The sequence below is a fragment of the Lissotriton helveticus genome, chromosome 10, assembly GCF_964261635.1.
Source record: "Lissotriton helveticus chromosome 10, aLisHel1.1, whole genome shotgun sequence".
NCBI classification, from domain to species: Eukaryota; Metazoa; Chordata; class Amphibia; order Caudata; family Salamandridae; genus Lissotriton; species Lissotriton helveticus.
In genome coordinates, this window is record NC_136071.1 from 520,609,243 (window position 1) to 520,634,177 (window position 24,935).

A 24,935-nucleotide genomic window follows, 5' to 3' on the forward strand; every position below is an offset into this window, starting at 1 on the left:
GCCTGCCACTCCACAGCGCCCTCTGCCAGACCATCTGCCTGGTGCTCCCCGAGGGTCTCCTGCAAGGCAGTGGACACCCTTCCTACATCCCACTGCTGGAGCATTTGGTCAGCCGGGATTTTGTCCTGACCGGGGTACGGCTCACTAGACTGGACCAGCCCCAGGCCCACCTTATCGCCGAGCTGTTGGGCCCTGTTGATTCCTTTTCAGCCACGGTAAGGTTCCTAGTTTGAGGTGTATTTCTAAATGTATTAAATTAACGACATTTATGAAATAGTACTCGATGCACAGATCTGCCCAAAACTGGTTTGATGCCTGTGCTTTGCAAAATTGCATGAGAACTGGCTGGGGTAATGCCTAGACAAAGCCCTTGGATGAGGCTGACATGTTGGTGCTTTTCCGTATAGAGAACCTTCTGTAACCACCTGTTTTAAGCATGGATTCTCATAAATAGAAATGTGCTTTGGTACCTGGAGCGAGCACTTTATTCCGAAGATAATGGACAGCTTAAAAATATAAGTGGTATGCAGGTCTTTCCTGGATTTGAATTTACCATGGATTGAGACAGAAATGCGATACATCCAACCAGTTCCAATATTTCTTCATTCATCGCCTTGTTTTTCAGTTTCCATGTTGGTTACTAAAGAAGGGTCACCTTAATGTAATCAATATCCAAAGACTCAAGTGGTTTGTATACAAGTGTAACACTTAGGTTTTAAAGCTTTGTGCATAAAAAAATCGAACTCTAAACTCAGTGTGTCTCATGAAGTTGCAGAAGGAACAGACCATGGCAGGTTTCTTGGATAACATGAACTATAAATAATGTATATTTAGATTCATTGTATGTAAATGTTTCTCATGTTGATACCCTGTGTTCGACACCCCATGATCTATGACACCCTTGGTGCTTATGGCACCCTTCTCACTCTAACTCATTGCAGACACTGTCTCCAGCCCCAAACTTTTCACCTACAAATCACTGATTTCTGATATTGGTCTAATTAGTTCAGTGAATGCAGAACAAGACTAAAATACTCAGAATGTAATAGGATATCACATAAAAGTCCAAGACTAGAAACAGAGTCTGTAATGACCTGGAAGGGACTTGGTCACTCTATTGCTGCTACTCATTGTATTTACCACAATAGTAGTAAAGGCTAGGTGGACCCTTTGGGATTTGAACCTGCCAGCCACAAAATGGACAGACCTCTGCAAAGACACTTAGAGATCCTCTCCAGTTCTGTAGGTCTGGGGAGTCAGCCATGCAACAGCAACTCTTTCCAAATGAGGGTAACTGCTCCTCACCATAAGAGTTCATGCACTGTTTGATACGACTTCCATTGAAAACTAAGGATATAATGTCACCCACCTCCGAAGCCGCAGTTAAGAATGACACCTGTTTACACAAGTTAGGCAACCTCGAATGACCCTTTATGCACACTCTGTCTTTGCACACATACTTCTAACTCAAATCTTAGAGAGCAAATGGTCTTCTGGGTCCACCATTCATGTCAGCCTAGACCTCACGTAGCTGAGTTACTCCTCAAGGTGAGTGGAGAAGCGTGGCTCAGTGGTTAGAGGCGGCAGACCCGGAATCTGAGATCGGCCGTGGACCAGGGTTCGATTCCCCGCCTCGGCGGGTCTCGGGCTCAAAATTCCAAGGACTCGACAATTCTCGCTCCGGTGCCTACTCGACTCATGGGGTCACACTCTGCGACTCTGGGCAATAGCTTGCTTAATCTCCACTACGGCCCCTCGCGGCGGGATGCCTGGCTTTCACCTTGTGGATACCCTGCCGGGGTATCTCACAGGGGAATACCAGGACGGGTTCCCTAAGCAAGCGCCTTGATACCTTCAGGTGATACGTGCGCTATATAAGTCGCAATACATTTACATTTACATTTACATTTACAAGGTACATCTATTATGTAAACTCAGCTCTATGATAGCAGAGCTATCTATCTTCTGGTACCAGCTGTACATTGTAACAAAAACAATTTCTTATAGGTATCACGGCCACAGACCCTTTTAGTTAGGAGTTAGTAACTCCTTGCCAAGGGCGAAACTGATCTTGAATTTTTTTCTTCAGCAATGATGCTTCACCATCTATTAATGGTTTCAGCCATGAAGTTGCATCACCTCACCAGTGACACACGTACTGGTGACATCAGTTCCTTTTTTCCACATCTCACACAGATGCACAGTCCAGAGCCACCTGGAAAATTCCTCTGATTTTTTTGTTTCCCTCTTTGTTAGTTGATGGTGAAGGAGGCAATCTATTTCCACCTATGAATTTGGTTAAAGTTTTTGCTGCCCAAACTGAAAAACATTAGTGCCAGAGACACCTATCCAGAGGTGGAATTTCCTTCAGTGGAAGCTCGCTTTGCAGCCACGTAAGCACACAATTAGGCATTCATTTACAAAGCTGTGGAGACACTGGCAATCCGACTCATTCTTTTCTGCTTAAGTCTACTCTTCATGGTCATTTTGTCTGGCAAGTGGGTTTGATTGAAATGCTGCCTTTTGATGAGGCCTTAAGGTGGCCTGGGACAAGTTCGAGGTCACACTGTGTCCAAAATCTGTTTCTAGAAAGTAGAAACCTGCCCCAAATGAATGTTGGTATCTCTCTGAGCAAGCAGCACCAAAGAACCTCTCTATGAAGCCTCATTTTGCAATATAAAGCAAGGTGGTATTTTCTACCGGCTTAAGGACAGAAATTCGAGGTGGCTGGAATCACTTGGCAAAAAAGTTTTTGCTTCAGGGAATTTAGTCAGGAATTCCTCAAATGTCATCAGTTTGCCAGAACATACATGTAAGCTCTTCTCAGAGTTACTGCAAGACAGTATGAAACCCCCAAAACAAATAACTCTGGCAGAGTTGGATATATGGACATATTCATGTTCTGTGTTCTGTGGATCAGGTACAGTGCTGCATTACCATACTTGAATGATACTCCAGGGTAATCTAGGAATGGCAAAGCCTAAGTGCTGGATTTTAATGGTCACTGTTCTTTGGTGGAAAAGACTGATACTTCTTTAGAGAAGTAATACTTTGGATAGAGTTTTGGTCTTGCCTCTTTTTCAAAGCGGCTTCATGCTAATAGTAGACATGTACGAGCTACAGTCACCCATTCCCCCTCTTATAGAAACAGCACAGATGAGTGTGGTGTCAAACAACTATGTGAAGAGGCACTTAAACTTTGGGACTGGGCATTACAGAAAGATATTAGTCTGTCAACAGCTCATCTGGCAGGAAGAAGAATACAACAGAAGACTTTTTCAGAAGCCTCTCCTCACAAGGAGTAGGGGTTGGCTCATTTGGCTAGGGCGGTATCTGCAAAAGATCTTGAAATATATGTGGGACTTCTATGGGTACATCAAGAAGGGGGTTTCACTCATAAACACTGTGCTAGTGTGAAGGGCTCACACTTGAGCACATTTTTGTGTTCTTCAAATGGATGACTGTATGCTGCTTTATCAGACACCCACTCTTGACCCTTAATACAGTTATCCTGTCAGTAAGCCAGTTGTTCTGCAGTATTACATGTTTCATAGATCCACTATCTTGAATTATCAGCCTAGTAACCCATGGTAGTTAATGTTTAACATAGCAGATTTTCAATACAGTAACTTACTTGAAAACAAAGGACAAACTTTCATAGAGCAAACTTAGCCCATAAACCTCATTATGTGACCAGCCAATTAGGTGGACAGGCTCCAACAGCCATATTCACTACCGCTTTGTAACAAGCTCCAGGGAATACCTTGAGACTCTCTCCTAGTGAAATTTCAACTTGAAATCCTCAATTCCAGTCCATATGGTTTATCAGCCTAACCCTTTAAGATCTGAGTACATTTTGTTGTTTTCTTCTATTTAAACCATGGATCAGTCCTCCCAGCCAAGGACTCTCCTCTAACTTTGGGAGGACTGAGGTGCCAGAAAGGTTTACACTGAAGATCCCATGTGAAGTGTATCTTTTGCCTCTATAATGCAGCCCATAAACCAAAGCTCTGTCATATTTATTTCACCTTCAGCAGGAAAACACTAAAAGATAGGAGGTAGGCTGCTACATTTTCTAATTGCTGAATCTCTTGGGACATTTTCAGAATAAATCTGTCTAAAGGCAAAGAAGTGCTAATTAGAGGTATCTACATTGAAATATACATCGTCTAAGGTGGTTTTATATCATTGTGGAAACCTTTCAAAGAGATCCTCTGCTGCTTCCCTATTGTGGCAGAGTTGTGGGCTATCTAAAATGGAACCATCCACCTCAAAAGCCAAGCCATCAAAGAGGAGGGCTGAAAAGAACATTAAAGTTGTGGCTCCACCAGCTAAGAAAGATGGTACCACAAACTTCTTACCTTTGAAATCATCCACAACATCAACGGACATGTTCTTTTTTTAAGACTCCACGTAAGAGTACATCTTTAAAACAGGTATCACTGTCAACAAAGACCTCATTGTTGACAAGTAAGTCTGTTTCAAAATACTCTACATAGACATCAAAAACTGTTTCACCGTCGACGAAGACACCATCATCCAAGACTCTGTCTACGAGTATACCATCGTCAACAATGACACAATTGTTGTTGAAGACACCAATGTTAATGATTACATCTGTGTCTGCAGTTATTGACAAAAGCAGTACTGACTGAAACAACAATAACAACCTCTGCCTCTGGTACCCAAGTGCCTACCATTACCACAGCCTTGGCTCAAACACCTGGAATTTCTAGGCTGCCATTGTTGTCTTCTCTGTCTCCAGTTAGACTTACAGTAGAACATCCTGCCCAGCTGTTGAATGAATCATCAACGGAGTCTTGTCATAAAGAATGTTTTACAGAGCAATAATCTTCTGGTGAGGATGATGCACAATCAGATGAAGCCCCTCTATCTGAAGATTGGCATGATCTGGATATATAATTCGAATTCATTGCTGATAACTTATTTGACTCAGAAAAGCCTTATAGTGATCAAGAACTACCAGTTGTGGTCAGCCTACAGAGATCATTCTTCCCACAGTTGTCCCATATACAGAGTGTACAGGTGCCTAGGGGTTTTTTACACTCAACAAAAAAGATGATGGAGGATTTTACAGCAGACTACATCCACTGTAGGTCCAACTGACTCCATCACAAACACCATCGGCAGATTTGACCCACAACATGTAACACCTCCAAACCCACAAGATGTGCTTGTTCTAATATTGTAGCTCAAGAAGGTCTGTCACTCAGTCTCAACAGCATGCCAGAGATGTTGGGCAGGACGCACATTCGGGAGCAGCAGATCAAGATATAGGGGACAACCATGCTGAACGTGATTATGATGTTTTACGGCCAGCCATCCAAGATACGGATTAGGATAATTATGCCCCAGTAGAGCAATCAAGTCTAGAACAAATACTGAGAAGCTCACCACTTTATGATACGTACACATTCCACATATTAGTGGATAGAGCGACCCAAAAATACAATTAGCCTATGTCGACTGTGCAGAAGAAAACTTTTCTTTTTCATTTCAAAGATCCATCCAAACTATTCCAGTGTAGGTATATACAGGGGAGGAAGGGCTATCATGCATGAGAAATCAAGCAACAGGAACCAATCAAGTTTCCGGATTGAAGAAGAATTACACACTCCTCTTTCACAGCTGCTGCATGTCTAATTTACCAAGTAAAAATAGACTCTGTCATTTCCGAAGTGGTGCAGAGGAGATCACTTAATCCTGTCACACCATGTCTGGTTCCAAAAGATAAAGAAGGGAACAGACTTGATCCAATTAGTAAGAGAATAAATATGTCTGCGGATACAGCAGTCAAGACAGTTGACACAAGTGCCATACGACCACAGTAAGATTAACAGATCTGCAATGACATATCTACAATCCTTGATAAATTACCTGTTGATTGTAAAGAACAAGCCAGAGCTATTCTGCGAGGAGGCAAGTGGACTTCATCAGCTCTTATAGATGCAGCCCCTGCCTCTTCAAATATGGCCTTCAGACAGATAGCAACAGGTGCCGTATTGAGAAAGATGTATCTAGCTTTATAGTACTACATTTAGACTTAAGGTCCAATTATAGGTAGTTAATGTGCCCTTTGATTGACAACATCTTTTTTGGTGAATATGTGGATGATTATTTTAAAACACTCTAGACAGATACCAACACAGCCAAGTCACCAGGAGTTTTTCAATGGAAGCAACAATACTGCTCTTATAAAAGGCATTCATCTGGCCAGAGGTCTTTCCAACCAGGAGGGTCTTCTTCCTTTCGTCTCCATAGGCAGGGAAGTTACTTGACTTTGGTATAAGCTTTTTTCTCGTAGATACAGACGCTCGTGCTGATTCTTTTACTCTTCTCTCTTGACGATGCATTCAAATCGTTTTCATTTGGGCTAATTTTTTTAATGTGTAGCCTGTACATTAGACGAAGCAAAATGGATATACCAAAGCCATTAGTGCACATGGTGGCATGCCGCTCTAGGGCACTTCCAACCAGGTTGCATGACTTTATTGCTGATTCTGAACTGCACCATGCAATATACCTCACAGCTGATGAGGGCTTTTCCAGAATGTTCTAGAGCATGTCAAGGAATTCAGAATTTAAGCATTCTCTGGAGTTGGAAATAATGTTACCAAATGTAAGCATCTTGTTCATCCAAGTGTGAACGTATTTTCTTAAAGTTTGGTCAGACATCTCAGCCCAAAATGTGTTCACAATGAGCGGCATAAGCCCTGGTTTGATCCAAATTAGATTTTTGAACCTCTGTCCACCACCCCTCCTCTATGCGGTTATCCATTCAGCAGGCAGTTTGACTTTTTGGGACTTCAGAAACTATGACCATATTATTCCAGAACTGTTATAGCTACCTTCACTCCCACACCCTGCTCATGTTCAGTTTGAAGGGACCTGCCTCAGATCCATTGCAAGGAAATGCATGAACGTATCCGTTATTTGTTAAGAATCTCAGCAGGTGTCAAAGGATGCACTGCAATAATTAGTCATTGGTAGAATTTTCCAGGTTTTAGATGTCAAAGGGGTAAAAAGTAAAAATGTGTCATTACTGCAAACATGGTAAGTCTGGAATCAGATTGCATTTGGTTGAACATAGCTGCTAGATTATGTGACATTCGGATAATGTTTGAAGACTTGATTCAAGTTGTTTTTTTCTATTTTGTCATATGCTGTGTGTACCTTTATGTTTGTTATATTAACTTCAGTGGCGTTATTACATATAGTTTTTAATTGTATTGGATATTAGCCTCTCTACGCGTTATTCCCCTTCACTAAGTAGTGACCCTGGAAACATTTGTACTTCCTATCCTGGTGCCAGGTGACACCATTTATGTCTCAGAAATCACACTTGTGTTTCTACAATGCTATCCAAATGTGATGAGGTTGAGTTCATCAATCAGACTCCCCTTCTCTACCCCTTCAGTTCCCGTTATCATGACTGAGATTTGGGAACCTGGAACACTCTTAAAAGTGTGCCTAACAATTCCAATGGTTGCATAGGTTCAAATTTAAGTGGCATTTCCTCTTGTTCTCTGTAGTTTTGTAAAGCTCCCTCATCATGACTAAGTGACCTTTTGGTTTCAGATGTTTTAGCAAGGTAAAAAAGTAAAACCAATACTCATGAACCATGTTTATTGCCCTTGCACGTTGGTCATGGCAGGAATAAACGTAATACAGGCCTCAGCATGACCTTGAAGGCGAGATACACTAACTATAGGAAGTTAGAAGCTCATAGTTCAGGTATGCCCCACAAGGTTCATGAATCCCATAGAGTGAGGAATAGGATTGTTCCTTTCAATAAATGAAAGTAAGTTCCATCTCATGACTTCAATGAGCTAGCTCAGAAAAAACTTACGAAAGGGCCTATACCCATAAATAAGTCCTGGTTTTCTGGGCATCGTAATTCCTCAGGAAAGCACAGAAATAAAATGTCTCATTCCCTGTGCTGCAATGAAGAGTCAGACAGGTTGGTGAATCATTTGGTGAAGGTCTTCTCTTCTCAGTGGATTCCCAGCCTGTGCAAGGCTGTTTCTCCCTTTATCATTTTGGAGACCTTCATTGTTAGTGATAAGCACTGAATTGTCCTGCCCACACACAGGATCGGCAGTTCCGGCTGGACTGTTCTCATGAGGCGCAGGGTCAGACTGATTTGCATATGGCCATGTCTGAACTGGGGTGGCGGAGTGAGCTAAAGAATGATGATGGATTAAACCCAGATCAGTTGACTGGGGGTGAGTGCTTGCAATGTTCAACACTCCGTCCATCATCCCCTTTGGTTTTGCTTTGTTCGTCCTAAATTAGCAGGGTATGCCCAGACGTGGGTCCCTTGCTCACTTTGCTACTGGAGTCAAGCTAGCCTGGCTGATGGCGGCCGATTAGCCAGAAACTGGTCCCAGGATGCTTGTTTCCGGTCCAGGGAAGACATGGCTTGGCAGTTCGGGCTGGACTGTTCCCATGAAGCACAGGGTCAGACTGATTTGCATATAGCCATGTCTGAACTGGGGTGGCGGAGTGAGCTAAAGCATGATGATGGATTAAACCCAGATCAGTTGACTGGGGGTGAGTGCTTGCAATGTTCAACACTCCGTCCATCATCCCCTTTGATTTTGCTTTGTTCACCCTAAGTTGGCAGGGTATGCCCAGACGTGGGTCCCTTGGTCACTTTGCCACTGGATTCAAGCTAGCCTGGCTGATGACGGCTTATTAGCCAGAAACCAGAAACCGGTCCCAGGATGCTTGTTTCTGGTCGAGGGAAGACATGGCTTGGCAGTTTGGGCTGGACTGTTCCCATGAGCGGTACAAAAGGGGGTGGTGATGGACGGAGCATCTGAATCAATCAAACACTCACACCCAGTCAAAAGATCTGGGTTGAATCCATCACCGTTCTTTAGCCCACTCTGCCACCCCAGGTCAGACATGGCTATATGCAAATCAGTCAGACCCTGTGCCTCATGGGAACAGTCCAGCCCGAACTGCCAAGCCATGTCTTCCCTGGACCGGAAACAAGCTTCCGAGGACCGGTTTCTGGCATTCCAGCCGTCTTCAGCCCGGCTTGCTTGAATCCAGTGGCAAAGTGAGCAAGGGACTCACGTCTGAGCATACCCTGCCACACTTATGGCGGCCAAAAGTGGTACAAAAGGGGGTGGTGATGGACGGAGCATCTGAATCAATCAAACACTCACACCCAGTCAAAAGATCTGGGTTGAATCCATCACCGTTCTTTAGCCCACTCTGCCACCCGAGTTCAGACATGGCTATATGCAAATCAGTCTGACCCTGTGCCTCATGGGAACAGTCCAGCCCGAACTGCCAAGCCATGTCTTCCCTGGACCGGAAACAAGCTTCCGAGGACCGGTTTCTGGCATTCCAGCCGTCTTCAGCCCGGCTTGCTTGAATCCAGTGGCAAAGTGAGCAAGGGACTCATGTCTGAGCATACCCTGCCACACTTATGGCGGCCAAAAGCGGTACAAAAGGGGGTGGTGATGGACGGAGCATCTGAATCAATCAAACACTCACACCCAGTCAAAAGATCTGGGTTGAATCCATCACCGTTCTTTAGCCCACTCTGCCACCCCAGTTCAGACATGGCTATATGCAAATCAGTCTGACCCTGTGCCTCATGGGAACAGTCCAGCCCGAACTGCCAAGCCATGTCTTCCCTGGACCGGAAACAAGCTTCCGAGGACCGGTTTCTGGCATTCCAGCCGTTTTCAGTCCGGCTTGCTTGAATCCAGTGGCAAAATGAGCAAGGGACTCACGTCTGAGCATACCCTGCCACACTTATGGCGGCCAAAAGCGGTACAAAAGGGGGTGGTGATGGACGGAGCATCTGAATCAATCAAACACTCACACCCAGTCAAAAGATCTGGGTTGAATCCATCACCGTTCTTTAGCCCACTCTTCCACCCCAGTTCAGACATGGCTATATGCAAATCAGTCTGACCCTGTGCCTCATGGGAACAGTCCAGCCCGAACTGCCAAGCCATGTCTTCCCTGGACCGGAAACAAGCTTCCAAGGACCGGTTTCTGGTATTCCAGCCGTCTTCAGCCCGGCTTGCTTGAATCCAGTGGCAAAGTGAGCAAGGGACTCACGTCTGAGCATACCCTGCCACACTTATGGCGGCCAAAAGCGGTACAAAAGGGGGTGGTGATGGACGGAGCATCTGAATCAATCAAACACTCACACCCAGTCAAGAGATCTGGGTTGAATCCATCACCGTTCTTTAGCCCACTCTGCCACCCCAGTTCAGACATGGCTATATGCAAATCAGTCTGACCCTGTGCCTCATGGGAACAGTCCAGCCCGAACTGCCAAGCCATGTCTTCCCTGCACCGGAAAAAAGCTTCAGAGGACCGGTTTCTGGCATTCCAGCCGTCTTCAGCTCGGCTTGCTTGAATCCAGTGGCAAAGTGAGCAAGGGACTCACGTCTCAGCATACCCTGCCACACTTATGGCGGCCAAAAGCGGTACAAAAGGGGGTGGTGATGGACGGAGCATCTGAATCAATCAAACACTCACACCCAGTCAAAAGATCTGGGTTGAATCCATCACCGTTCTTTAGCCCACTCTGCCACCCCAGTTCAGACATGGCTATATGCAAATCAGTCTGACCCTGTGCCTCATGGGAACAGTCCAGCCCGAACTGCTAAGCCATGTCTTCCCTGGACCGGAAACAAGCTTCCAAGGACCAGTTTCTGGCATTCCAGCCGTCTTCAGCCCGGCTTGCTTGAATCCAGTGGCAAAGTGAGCAAGGGACTCACGTCTGAGCATACCCTGCCACACTTATGGCGGCCAAAAGCGGTACAAAAGGGGGTGGTGATGGACGGAGCATCTGAATCAATCAAACACTCACACCCAGTCAAAAGATCTGGGTTGAATCCATCACCGTTCTTTAGCCCACTCTGCCACCCCAGTTCAGACATGGCTATATGCAAATCAGTCTGACCCTGTGCCTCATGGGAACAATCCAGCCCGAACTGCCTAGCCATGTCTTCCCTGGACCGGAAACAAGCTTCCGAGGACCGGTTTCTGGCATTCCAGCCGTCTTCAGCCCGGCTTGCTTGAATCCAGTGGCAAAATGAGCAAGGGACTCACGTCTGAGCATACCCTGCCACACTTATGGTGGCCAAAAGCGGTACAAAAGGGGGTGGTGATGGACGGAGCATCTGAATCAATCAAACACTCACACCCAGTCAAAAGATCTGGGTTGAATCCATCACCGTTCTTTAGCCCACTCTTCCACCCCAGTTCAGACATGGCTATATGCAAATCAGTCTGACCCTGTGCCTCATGGGAACAGTCCAGCCCGAACTGCCAAGCCATGTCTTCCCTAGACCGGAAACAAGCTTCCAAGGACCGGTTTCTGGCATTCCAGCCGTCTTCAGCCCGGCTTGCTTGAATCCAGTGGCAAAGTGAGCAAGGGACTCACGTCTGAGCATACCCTGTCACACTTATGGCGGCCAAAAGCGGTACAAAAGGGGGTGGTGATGGACGGAGCATCTGAATAAATCAAACACTCACACCCAGTCAAAAGATCTGGGTTGAATCCATCACCGTTCTTTAGCCCACTCTGCCACCCCAGTTCAGACATGGCTATATGCAAATCAGTCTGACCCTGTGCCTCATGGGAACAGTCCAGCCCGAACTGCCAAGCCATGTCTTCCCTGGACCGGAAACAAGCTTCCGAGGACCGGTTTCTGGCATTCCAGCCGTCTTCAGCCCGGCTTGCTTGAATCCAGTGGCAAAGTGAGCAAGGGACTCACGTCTGAGCATACCCTGCCACACTTATGGCGGCCAAAAGCGGTACAAAAGGGGGTGGTGATGGATGGAGCATCTGAATAAATCAAACACTCACACCCAGTCAAAAGATCTGGGTTGAATCCATCACCGTTCTTTAGCCCACTCTGCCACCCCAGTTCAGACATGGCTATATGCAAATCAGTCTGACCCTGTGCCTCATGGGAACAGTCCAGCCCGAACTGCCAAGCCATGTCTTCCCTGGACCGGAAACAAGCTTCCGAGGACCGGTTTCTGGCATTCCAGCCGTCTTCAGCCCGGCTTGCTTGAATCCAGTGGCAAAGTGAGCAAGGGACTCACGTCTGAGCATACCCTGCCACACTTATGGCGGCCAAAAGCGGTACAAAAGGGGTTGGTGATGGACGGAGCATCTGAATCAATCAAACACTCACACCCAGTCAAGAGATCTGGGTTGAATCCATCACCGTTCTTTAGCCCACTCTGCCACCCCAGTTCAGACATGGCTATATGCAAATCAGTCTGACCCTGTGCCTCATGGGAACAGTCCAGCCCGAACTGCCAAGCCATGTCTTCCCTGGACCGGAAACAAGCTTCCGAGGACCGGTTTCTGGCATTCCAGCCGTCTTCAGCCCGGCTTGCTTGAATCCAGTGGCAAAGTGAGCAAGGGACTCACGTCTGAGCATACCCTGCCACACTTATGGCGGCCAAAAGCGGTACAAAAGGGGGTGGTGATGGATGGAGCATCTGAATAAATCAAACACTCACACCCAGTCAAAAGATCTGGGTTGAATCCATCACCGTTCTTTAGCCCACTCTTCCACCCCAGTTCAGACATGGCTATATGCAAATCAGTCTGACCCTGTGCCTCATGGGAACAGTCCAGCCCAAACTGCCAAGCCATGTCTTCCCTGGACCGGAAACAAGCTTCCGAGGACCGGTTTCTGGCATTCCAGCCGTCTTCAGCCAGGCTTGCTTGAATCCAGTGGCAAAGTGAGCAAGTGACTCACGTCTGAGCATACCCTGCCACACTTATGGCGGCCAAAAGCGGTACAAAAGGGGGTGGTGATGGACGGAGCATCTGAATCAATCAAACACTCACACCCAGTCAAAAGATCTGGGTTGAATCCATCACCGTTCTTTAGCCCACTCTGCCACCCCAGTTCAGACATGGCTATATGCAAATCAGTCTGACCCTGTGCCTCATGGGAACAATCCAGCCCGAACTGCCTAGCCATGTCTTCCCTGGACCGGAAACAAGCTTCCGAGGACCGGTTTCTGGCATTCCAGCCGTCTTCAGCCCGGCTTGCTTGAATCCAGTGGCAAAATGAGCAAGGGACTCACGTCTGAGCATACCCTGCCACACTTATGGTGGCCAAAAGCGGTACAAAAGGGGGTGGTGATGGACGGAGCATCTGAATCAATCAAACACTCACACCCAGTCAAAAGATCTGGGTTGAATCCATCACCGTTCTTTAGCCCACTCTTCCACCCCAGTTCAGACATGGCTATATGCAAATCAGTCTGACCCTGTGCCTCATGGGAACAGTCCAGCCCGAACTGCCAAGCCATGTCTTCCCTAGACCGGAAACAAGCTTCCAAGGACCGGTTTCTGGCATTCCAGCCGTCTTCAGCCCGGCTTGCTTGAATCCAGTGGCAAAGTGAGCAAGGGACTCACGTCTGAGCATACCCTGTCACACTTATGGCGGCCAAAAGCGGTACAAAAGGGGGTGGTGATGGACGGAGCATCTGAATAAATCAAACACTCACACCCAGTCAAAAGATCTGGGTTGAATCCATCACCGTTCTTTAGCCCACTCTGCCACCCCAGTTCAGACATGGCTATATGCAAATCAGTCTGACCCTGTGCCTCATGGGAACAGTCCAGCCCGAACTGCCAAGCCATGTCTTCCCTGGACCGGAAACAAGCTTCCGAGGACCGGTTTCTGGCATTCCAGCCGTCTTCAGCCCGGCTTGCTTGAATCCAGTGGCAAAGTGAGCAAGGGACTCACGTCTGAGCATACCCTGCCACACTTATGGCGGCCAAAAGCGGTACAAAAGGGGTTGGTGATGGACGGAGCATCTGAATCAATCAAACACTCACACCCAGTCAAGAGATCTGGGTTGAATCCATCACCGTTCTTTAGCCCACTCTGCCACCCCAGTTCAGACATGGCTATATGCAAATCAGTCTGACCCTGTGCCTCATGGGAACAGTCCAGCCCGAACTGCCAAGCCATGTCTTCCCTGCACCGGAAACAAGCTTCCGAGGACCGGTTTCTGGCATTCCAGCCGTCTTCAGCCCGGCTTGCTTGAATGCAGTGGCAAAGTGAGCAAGGGACTCACGTCTGAGCATACCCTGCCACACTTATGGCGGCCAAAAGCGGTACAAAAGGGGGTGGTGATGGACGGAGCATCTGAATCAAACACTCACACCCAGTCAAGAGATCTGGGTTGAATCCATCACCGTTCTTTAGCCCACTCTGCCACCCCAGTTCAGACATGGCTATATGCAAATCAGTCTGACCCTGTGCCTCATGGGAACAGTCCAGCCCGAACTGCCAAGCCATGTCTTCCCTGCACCGGAAACAAGCTTCCGAGGACCGGTTTCTGGCATTCCAGCCGTCTTCAGCCCGGCTTGCTTGAATCCAGTGGCAAAGTGAGCAAGGGACTCAGGTCTGAGCATACCCTGCCACACTTATGGCGGCCAAAAGCGGTACAAAAGGGGGTGGTGATGGACGGAGCATCTGAATCAATCAAACACTCACACCCAGTCAAAAGATCTGGGTTGAATCCATCACCGTTCTTTAGCCCACTCTTCCACCCCAGTTCAGACATGGCTATATGCAAATCAGTCTGACCCTGTGCCTCATGGAAACAGTCCAGCCCGAACTGCCAAGCCATGTCTTCCCTGGACTGGAAACAAGCTTCCGAGGACCGGTTTCTGGCATTCCAGCCGTCTTCAGCCCGGCTTGCTTGAATCCAGTGGCAAAGTGAGCAAGGGACTCACGTCTGAGCATACCCTGCCACACTTATGGCGGCCAAAAGCGGTACAAAGGGGGGTGGTGATGGACGGAGCATCTGAATCAATCAAACACTCACACCAAGTCAAGAGATCTGGGTTGAATCCATCACCGTTCTTTAGCCCACTCTTCCACCCCAGTTCAGACATGGCTATATGCAAATCAGTCTGACCCTGTGCCTCATGGGAACAGTCCAGCCCGAACTGCCAAGCCATGTCTTCCCTGGACCGGAAACAAGCTTCCAAGGACCGGTTTCTGGCATTCCAGCCGTCTTCAGCCCGGCTTGCTTGAATCCAGTGGCAAAGTGAGCAAGGGACTCACGTCTGAGCATACCCTGCCACACTTATGGCGGCCAATAGCGGTACAAAGGGGGGTGGTGATGGACGGAGCATCTGAATCAATCAAGCACTCACACCCAGTCAAGAGATCTGGGTTGAATCCATCACCGTTCTTTAGCCCACTCTACCACCCCAGTTCAGACATGGCTATATGCAAATCAGTCTGACCCTGTGCCTCATGGGAACAGTCCAGCCCGAACTGCCAAGCCATGTCTTCCCTGCACCGGAAACAAGCTTCCGAGGACCGGTTTCTGGCATTCCAGCCGTCTTCAGCCCGGCTTGCTTGAATCCAGTGGCAAAGTGAGCAAGGGTCTCACGTCTGAGCATACCTTGCCACACTTATGGCGGCCAAAAGCGGTACAAAAGGGGGTGGTGATGGACGGAGCATCTGAATCAATCAAACACTCACACCCAGTCAAAAGATCTGGGTTGAATCCATCACCGTTCTTTAGCCCACTCTGCCACCCCAGTTCAGACATGGCTATATGCAAATCAGTCTGACCCTGTGCCTCATGGGAACAGTCCAGCCCGACCTGCCAAGCCATGTCTTCCCTGGACTGGAAACAAGCTTCCGAGGACCGGTTTCTGGCATTCCAGCCGTCTTCAGCCAGGCTTGCTTGAATCCAGTGGCAAAGTGAGCAAGGGACTCACGTCTGAGCATACCCTGCCACACTTATGGCGGCCAAAAGCGGTACAAAAGGGGGTGGTGATGGACGGAGCATCTGAATCAATCAAACACTCACACCCAGTCAAAAGATCTGGGTTGAATCCATCACCGTTCTTTAGCCCACTCTGCCACCCCAGTTCAGACATGGCTATATGCAAATCAGTCTGACCCTGTGCCTCATGGGAGCAGTCCAGCCCGAACTGCCAAGCCATGTCTTCCCTGGACCGGAAACAAGCTTCCGAGGACCGGTTTCTGGCATTCCAGCCGTCTTCAGCCCGGCTTGCTTGAATCCAGTGGCAAAGTGAGCAAGGGACTCACGTCTGAGCATACCCTGCCACACTTATGGCGGCCAAAAGCGGTACAAAAGGGGGTGGTGATGGACGGAGCATCTGAATAAATCAAACACACCCAGTCAAAAGATCTGGGTTGAATCCATCACCGTTCTTTAGCCCACTCTTCCACCCCAGTTCAGACATGGCTATATGCAAATCAGTCTGACCCTGTGCCTCATGGGAACAGTCCAGCCCGAACTGCCAAGCCATGTCTTCCCTGGACCGTAAACAAGCTTCCGAGGACCGGTTTCTGGCATTCCAGCCGTCTTCAGCCAGGCTTGCTTGAATCCAGTGGCAAAGTGAGCAAGGGACTCACGTCTGAGCATACCCTGCCACACTTATGGCGGCCAAAAGCGGTACAAAAGGGGGTGGTGATGGACGGAGCATCTGAATCAATCAAACACTCACACCCAGTCAAAAGATCTGGGTTGAATCCATCACCGTTCTTTAGCCCACTCTTCCACCCCAGTTCAGACATGGCTATATGCAAATCAGTCTGACCCTGTGCCTCATGGGAACAGTCCAGCCCGAACTGCCAAGCCATGTCTTCCCTAGACCGGAAACAAGCTTCCGAGGACCGGTTTCTGGCATTCCAGCCGTCTTCAGCCCGGCTTGCTTGAATCCAGTGGCAAAGTGAGCAAGGGACTCACGTCTGAGCATACCCTGCCACACTTATGGTGGCCAAAAGCGGTACAAAAGGGGGTGGTGATGAACGGAGCATCTGAATCAATCAAACACTCACACCCAGTCAAAAGATCTGCGTTGAATCCATCACCGTTCTTTAGCCCACTCTGCCACCCCAGTTCAGACATGGCTATATGCAAATCAGTCTGACCCTGTGCCTCATGGGAACAGTCCAGCCCGACCTGCCAAGCCATGTCTTCCCTGGACTGGAAACAAGCTTCCGAGGACCGGTTTCTGGCATTCCAGCCGTCTTCAGCCAGGCTTGCTTGAATCCAGTGGCAAAGTGAGCAAGGGACTCACGTCTGAGCATACCCTGCCACACTTATGGCGGCCAAAAGCGGTACAAAAGGGGGTGGTGATGGACGGAGCATCTGAATCAATCAAACACTCACACCCAGTCAAAAGATCTGGGTTGAATCCATCACCGTTCTTTAGCCCACTCTGCCACCCCAGTTCAGACATGGCTATATGCAAATCAGTCTGACCCTGTGCCTCATGGGAGCAGTCCAGCCCGAACTGCCAAGCCATGTCTTCCCTGGACCGGAAACAAGCTTCCGAGGACCGGTTTCTGGCATTCCAGCCGTCTTCAGCCCGGCTTGCTTGAATCCAGTGGCAAAGTGAGCAAGGGACTCACGTCTGAGCATACCCTGCCACACTTATGGCGGCCAAAAGCGGTACAAAAGGGGGTGGTGATGGACGGAGCATCTGAATAAATCAAACACACCCAGTCAAAAGATCTGGGTTGAATCCATCACCGTTCTTTAGCCCACTCTTCCACCCCAGTTCAGACATGGCTATATGCAAATCAGTCTGACCCTGTGCCTCATGGGAACAGTCCAGCCCGAACTGCCAAGCCATGTCTTCCCTGGACCGGAAACAAGCTTCCGAGGACCGGTTTCTGGCATTCCAGCCGTCTTCAGCCAGGCTTGCTTGAATCCAGTGGCAAAGTGAGCAAGGGACTCACGTCTGAGCATACCCTGCCACACTTATGGCGGCCAAAAGCGGTACAAAAGGGGGTGGTGATGGACGGAGCATCTGAATCAATCAAACACTCACACCCAGTCAAAAGATCTGGGTTGAATCCATCACCGTTCTTTAGCCCACTCTTCCACCCCAGTTCAGACATGGCTATATGCAAATCAGTCTGACCCTGTGCCTCATGGGAACAGTCCAGCCCGAACTGCCAAGCCATGTCTTCCCTAGACCGGAAACAAGCTTCCGAGGACCGGTTTCTGGCATTCCAGCCGTCTTCAGCCCGGCTTGCTTGAATCCAGTGGCAAAGTGAGCAAGGGACTCACGTCTGAGCATACCCTGCCACACTTATGGCGGCCAAAAGCGGTACAAAAGGGGGTGGTGATGAACGGAGCATCTGAATCAATCAAACACTCACACCCAGTCAAAAGATCTGGGTTGAATCCATCACCGTTCTTTAGCCCACTCTGCCACCCCAGTTCAGATATGGCTATATGCAAATCAGTCTGACCCTGTGCCTCATGGGAACAGTCCAGCCCGAACTGCCTAGCCCCCCTTTTGTTTCGCTTTGTTCGCCCATAGTGTGGCAGGGTATGCTCAGACGTGAGTCCCTTGCTCACTTGGCCACTGGATTCAAGATAGCCTGGCTGATGAGGATTATGAATCCGAAACCGGTCCCAGGATGCTTGTTTGCGGTCCATGGAAGATATGGCTTGGCAGTTCGGGCTGGACTGTTCCCATGGGGCACAGGGTCAGACTGATTTGCATATAGCCATGTCTGAAATGGGGTGGCTGAGTGGGCTAAAGAATGGTGATGGATTAAACCCAGATCAGTTGACTGGGGGTGAGTGTTTGATTTGCTCAAACGCTCCGTCCATCATCCCCTTTTGTTTCGGACTGCTCCCATGAGGCACAGGGTCAGACTTATTTGCATATGGCCATGTCCTGAACTGGGGTGGCGGAGTGAGCTAAAGAATGATGGATTAAACCCAGACCAGTTGACTGGGGGTGAGTGCTTGCAATGTTCAACACTCTAACCAACATCCCCTTTGGTTTCACACACAGGATCCCCAGCACTTATTACAAAGTATATATAAAAAATGAACATATGCTTTTATTTTTTAATAAATCCAATTTTTCTAAGAAAAAGAATATCTTAGGAATATCAGCAAATTCTATATTGGTCAATTTTCAGCTGCTTTATAAAATAAATTATTTTCAAACAGAACAAAGGGCCCCATTAGGATGGCGGGCGGATTGCCCCGCCAGGCTGGCGGAAGCCACCGCCGGCCTGGCAGGGGCAATCCGCCCGCCATCCTTGCTGCATAGACCTCCTGCCATATTAACATGGCTGGGGGGTCCGCGGCGGACGGAAAGACCGTCCGCCGCTTTTCCGCCGGCGGAAAAGGGTTTATATGGTGGCGGTGTCTATCAGACACCGTCAGCCATATTAGTATGGGCTTCTTCAGATGCCTTTCCGTGGCGGCAATGCCGCCACAGAAAGGCATGCGGAGTCTGCTTTGGGGGCCCGATGCTGGCCCCCATGGACTCCGGGGGGTGGGGGGTGCACATGGTGGGTACCTATGGTACCCCCCAGCAGTTTCATGCACAGCATGCCTTCCTGCCATTGTGGCGGGGTTGCTGAGTGCACCGCCCGCCACCATGGTAGGAATGCTGGATGCGCCCGCCACTGTGGCGGGCGCATCCTAATGCTGGCCACGGGACCCGCGCCCTTATGGCGGGCGGTCCCTTTCACCGCTAGGATGACAGGCGGACAAATTCCGCCCATCATCCTAATGACCCCCAAAGTGTCTTGAAATAACCTAGTGACTAGAACACTCTTACACAACCCCTTTTTTAAAGGAAGGGTGCACACCATACTTCCAGTATTCCATCATGCCCTGCAGGTGATAGTTGAGCCAGTTCTTTTTTCCAGCTCCTACATGCAGGATCCTGGTGACTAAACTTTATTAAGGTTTGTTTTCATCTCTTCCAGGAGATCTTCACTTTTAGTCATAAGCTTTGAATTGTCCTGGCCACCTGCGGAAGAAAAGCCAAGTTTCTAAGGAAAGAAGTATTTTAATACAGTCTGCACAGGCTTTATGCGACAATTTTCTGCTATTTACTTGAAAAAAGAATCTTTGTTTTAATTGCAACAAAATGACCAGAAATAATGTAGTGATTAGAAAACTCTTTCTCCTTCATTTTTTAAAGTAAGGGGGAGAGACAATATGGGCAATTTAACTGAATAGGCTGAAGCTTAAAAGGCCAGGAAAACTGTCCTGCTCTTTTATTGAATATCATCCCACCAGCATCCCATCATGCAATGAATGTGGCAGTTAAACTAGTTCTTTTTTCTGGCTCCCGTTGACATGATAATGGTGCACTGAGCTTGACCTGTTTGAGGTTTATTTTCCTTTCAAAACCTTTTAATAAATACCTTTGCCCAATATCTTCAGAGACAAGCAGCACAGTTTTTGGGTTTTCGGACAAAAAAAGAATTCCTTCACAAAATTGCATTGCTTTTTATGAAGCGTCTCACCTGTGGGAAAGAAGACCGTCATGCTGTCTGTATTGCTTGGTATCCTGCTTCTCACGATCCAGGCTCCTGTGAATTCTGTAAGATGTCCTGAAGGCCTTTGAAAATCCAAGCAAAGACAAGGCTCCATTGACTACAATATGGTCAATGCAGTGCTGATGGGGTTTTGTCAGGAGGATATTACGGACAAGGAGAGGGTTCTCACTCTACCCCAGCTCCATTCACTGGTTTCAAGGACCCCATGAGAGGAGGTAGATCCATGGAGAGGTTCCAGAGAAAGAAAGAAGATGCGCCCAGTTGACATTGAGATCCCTGACACCAAAGGTATTGTCAGTCACAACTTGCTCACAGCAAGGTAGAATTGGTGGAGGACAAGGCTGTCAACATTGACGACTGTTTCAGTGTCGAGGAGATCTTCACAAAGAAGATCACAACATCGGACTGCTAAACGGGTGCACAGGTTAAGAAGACAAGGGCTCTGCAGATGCCAAACTCTGACTACTCCTGGACCTACTCACCATCCACGGAAGTCTCACCAGTGATAACCTTATCCTCTGCCTCTGGTCACTCTTCTGAGAATGTCCTTCAGTCCTTTCTCCTGCAATTCCGGTGTCTCCAATGCCTCCACCAGTGCCTCATACTATCTTGTCTGTAAGTGGCTTCCCCACCAAAGTCCATTTGTTTTGTCTCAGCTTTCAACTGATGCACAGGATTTGAGATCTTCAAAAAACCGGTCCAGATCTCCTAGAATGCACTGTAGAAGTGCTCAAAGTAGTAAACATCATCACCATTCTCCATCACATTATTCCGGTGTTTGGACAAAATATCGAAAAAAACATATTGTGATTCAAAAATATTGTGTCACGAATATCAGATGTTAAAAATATCGTCAGCATGAATATAAAAGGTATAAATATAGTTTCAATTTTGAAAATACTGTTGTTTGTATTATCATTTGTAAGTGTTATTTTATATGCAATTTATTGTAGAGTTTGTTTTATTCTATATGTTCTTTTTCAAATTTGTGTTTTTATAAAGATGATCTACTATTCATGAAATTGTTGAGATTTGTGTCTTTCAATGTATTAATGCATAAGAATGACAAAATATATGTATTTGTAAATATAAAAATACATTATTAATTTATTTGTTTTTCATTTATATATTATACAAAAATAAATTGAATAAAGTAAATTAATTATCTAATGTTGTTAATAAAAAGAAATATATATATATTTTTAATACATATATATATTTTTTTAATTGTTGACAATTAAGGGTCCGATTACGTTGCAGTTAGGAAAGTATTCCTACCTAGGGCATGATTACGATGCGGATAGTAAGGCCTCCTAACATCATTTGCTCCTTCCGAATCGGATTGGGAACTTGTCGTCCGACCAAGGGCCAGATTACGATGTGTTTAGGAACACCCCCTCCCATAGAAGTCAATGGGAGTCCAACCAAATTGTATCTGGAAGCATCCGGAAGCCTCATACTCGGTCGGTCGGACTCTCCCGATCCGAGTCGGTCAGAAACCATTTCCAAACTGATTAGATAGGGAACATTTACTAACCGCATCATAATCGGCCCCTTAGTCGTAAAAATATTTTTTCACATTTATATTTTAACAGTTGGTTTTATTTTGTTTATTTTCATGATTGTTAATTTTGGATTATGATTTAAATTTTGTTCTATGGTTAGAAGTGTAGCAATAGTAAAAACATTTAAAAAATACATTATATATTGATCGTGTTACAACATTATTATATAAATTAATGTTTAAATCTGAATATATAGGATTGTATTATGGAGTAATAATTGTGTTTATACAATTTTTAGTTTGTAGCATCTTTGCAAAAAAAGTTAAAGGGCCTGATTATCCATGGACCATCAGACTTGCAGTGGCGGTATTCCATCCAACGGATTACGATTCTCTGAGATGTTCCAGCCGTGGAGCACCGGCTGTGCCAGAGAACCGCCATTCCCTGGCGGTAGCGTGGTGCAGTCCCAATATAACATGTTGAGCAGGACTGACACAGCCCCACTGAGCATATTACAAGTTCCTTCACGGACAGCTAGTTCATGGTGGGCTTCCCGCCATGGAAAGTCCAGCGGTGGAAGAACAAAGGCGGCCCTAAAGGGCCCTCATGCCCCCCCCAAAGGGGATGGGTTCAGGGAGGCACAACATGTGGCCCTCTCTGCTTGCACCCCCAGTTCCAGCGAGATAAGGACGTCACTGTCCATGCTGTTCTGGAACATTTTGTCGTTCCCATTGCGGTTCCTGTATTTCGGGCACCACCGTGGGAAAGGCAAGAGGACCGTCCGCATGAACGAGAAAAACTTGTAATCAGGTCGTCAGTCCTTGTGCAGCTTTGGCGCAGCTGTGCTGGCGCAAGGTCTGCACAACTGTGCCAAAGTCATAAACAGGCCCTTAGATTGTTGTGGAAATTATAAATTTCACTCCTTTAGCGTCTAATACCCTCCCCAAATTAGCTGAGAGTGGAGTGGGAATAGTAAATGTCACCCCTCTAGTGTCCAACACCTTCCCCAAATTGTGTTAGATTGAAGTGGGAATAGTAAATGTCAGCCTTTTAGTGTCCAACACTTTCCCTGAATTGTTTTAGATTGGTGTGAGAGCAGTAAATGTTACCCTTTTAGTGTCCAACATTTCCCAAATTGGTATAGAGTGGAGTGGGAATTGTAAATGTCAACCTTTTAGTGTCCACCACCTTCCCTAAGTTAGTATAGATTGGAGTGGGAATAACAAACGTCTCCCTTTAGTGTGCAACACCTTCCTCAAATTGGTATATATATTGGGGTGGGAATAGTAAATGTCATCCCTGTAGTGTCCAACACCTTCCACAAGTTGGTATGGATTGAAGTGGGAATAGTAAATGCCACCCTTTTAGTGGCCAACATCTTCCCCAAATTGGTATAGATTGGAGTGGGAATAGTAAAAATAACCCTTTTAGTGTGCAACACCTTACTCAAATTCCATATATTGGAGTGGGAATAGTAAATGTCACCACTTTAGTGTCCAATACTTTTTAAAAATGTTTTATGCTGGAGTATAATTATTTATTTGTATACATTTAGGGCCTTATTGCGATATCGGCAGACTTATGTCCGCTCGACACCGTTGTAGTCTCAGGACCGATCGACCTTTGGTCGGCGGTCCCGACACCAGTATCACAATGTGACCGCACATGGTGCGGTCACACACTTCCATTGTCTATGGGAGCTTGTGCTGTGGGTGTAAACCAGCCGTAGCACAAGCTCCCATAGACAAATAGAAGAGTCTGTTATTCCCTGTACCGCGTGGCACACAGTGCAGGGATTAACAGGTCGGCACAATAGGTGCCTCCTCGCCCCCAACGGAAGAAGGGGGCCCGGCTAGGGGCCCCCAAAGTCGCTTTCCAACAGGCTTTCCATGTCAGAAAGCCCAACATGGAAAGCCTGTCAGAAACCAACATTGTAATCCAGATGGTGGAAATGCCATCAATAGGGATTGCTGTGGGGCCTCCGACTGGCCGATGGGCTCCTTCAGCACGTCGAAATCCAGTCGGAATGACTGGTTGGTTTCACTTTCGACCACCTGCATTGTAGTGCATGGGTTGGAAGTGAAACCTACGATGTGACTCGGAAAGCCTCCGAACTGCGGGTGGAGGTTTTCCAAGGCACATTGTAATGAGGCCCGAGTGTGAAATACTTTGTACAAATTGTTTTTTTCTGTAGTAGATTTAGCTTCTGTTATTGTTGGTGTTTAGAATGATATTGTTAGTTGTATGTTTGTAATAAATAAAATTATTACATAATAAGGACAAGTAACACATTTCTTTAAATGTATTTATGTTTTCAAAGTTTATTTTATTTATATTTTTACATTTTTAAACATATAAATTTCAGATTAAAAATAACATTTATATATACAGATAAATAAAACATTTGAAGAAATGTTTATTATTACATAAAAATGTGAATCATATTTAAATTATATTGCATGTTGTACATTTACAGCTTTTTTCCATTGTGTGACAGTTTAAAAACTTTTCATACGTTGCTTTCTGTACATATTTTCAACATCATTTTAACATATGTTTTTTCAGTATATATTAAATAATTGAATATAATTTATACTATCATTTCATTTATACTTTACAATTTTAATTTACATTTTTTAATAAGAATTTTTGACAGGTTTACGTGTTTAATATTCTTAAACATTTTTAAATACATTTGTTCCCAACATTTTTTATTTTTCTCTCATTCATTTCAATGGCGAGATAGTCTTTTTCAGTTTCATTTAGCAGCCTTTTTTTACCAATACCGTCTATTTTGTACTTTATTTGTGTCATTTTTAGGTCTCGTCTGAGACAGCGCATGCGCTGTATCATCGAGACATTTAGTAAGTGACTTTTAAAAGTGCCACCAGAGGCTTTTGCTGGCCTACAGCTTGCGTTCACGAGTTTGTGCACGTGCACAGCTGCAATCTGTGTTTTTATTGCTGTAATCAGGCTCCTCTGCTTGTACACCCCCCTCCCTTTTCCCCCTCCCTCCTGGTTAGCTTCATTTGTGTCTTTTTAGCTGTGAATCATGCTTCTTTGCACGCAC

At 46.6% G+C, this 24,935-nt stretch overlaps 1 protein-coding gene across 2 annotated transcripts in view; it reads left to right on the forward strand.

Moving 5' to 3' along the window:
- DNAAF8 (dynein axonemal assembly factor 8) overlaps nucleotides 1-24,935 on the forward strand; it is a 1,081,381-nt gene that overhangs the window by 872,124 nt on the left and 184,322 nt on the right. For both annotated transcript variants that reach the window (XM_078663036.1, XM_078663037.1), the window contains one exon: nucleotides 1-215. In XM_078663036.1, coding sequence (XP_078519162.1) covers nucleotides 1-215 — 215 coding nt within the window. The remainder of the gene's footprint in view (nucleotides 216-24,935) is intronic.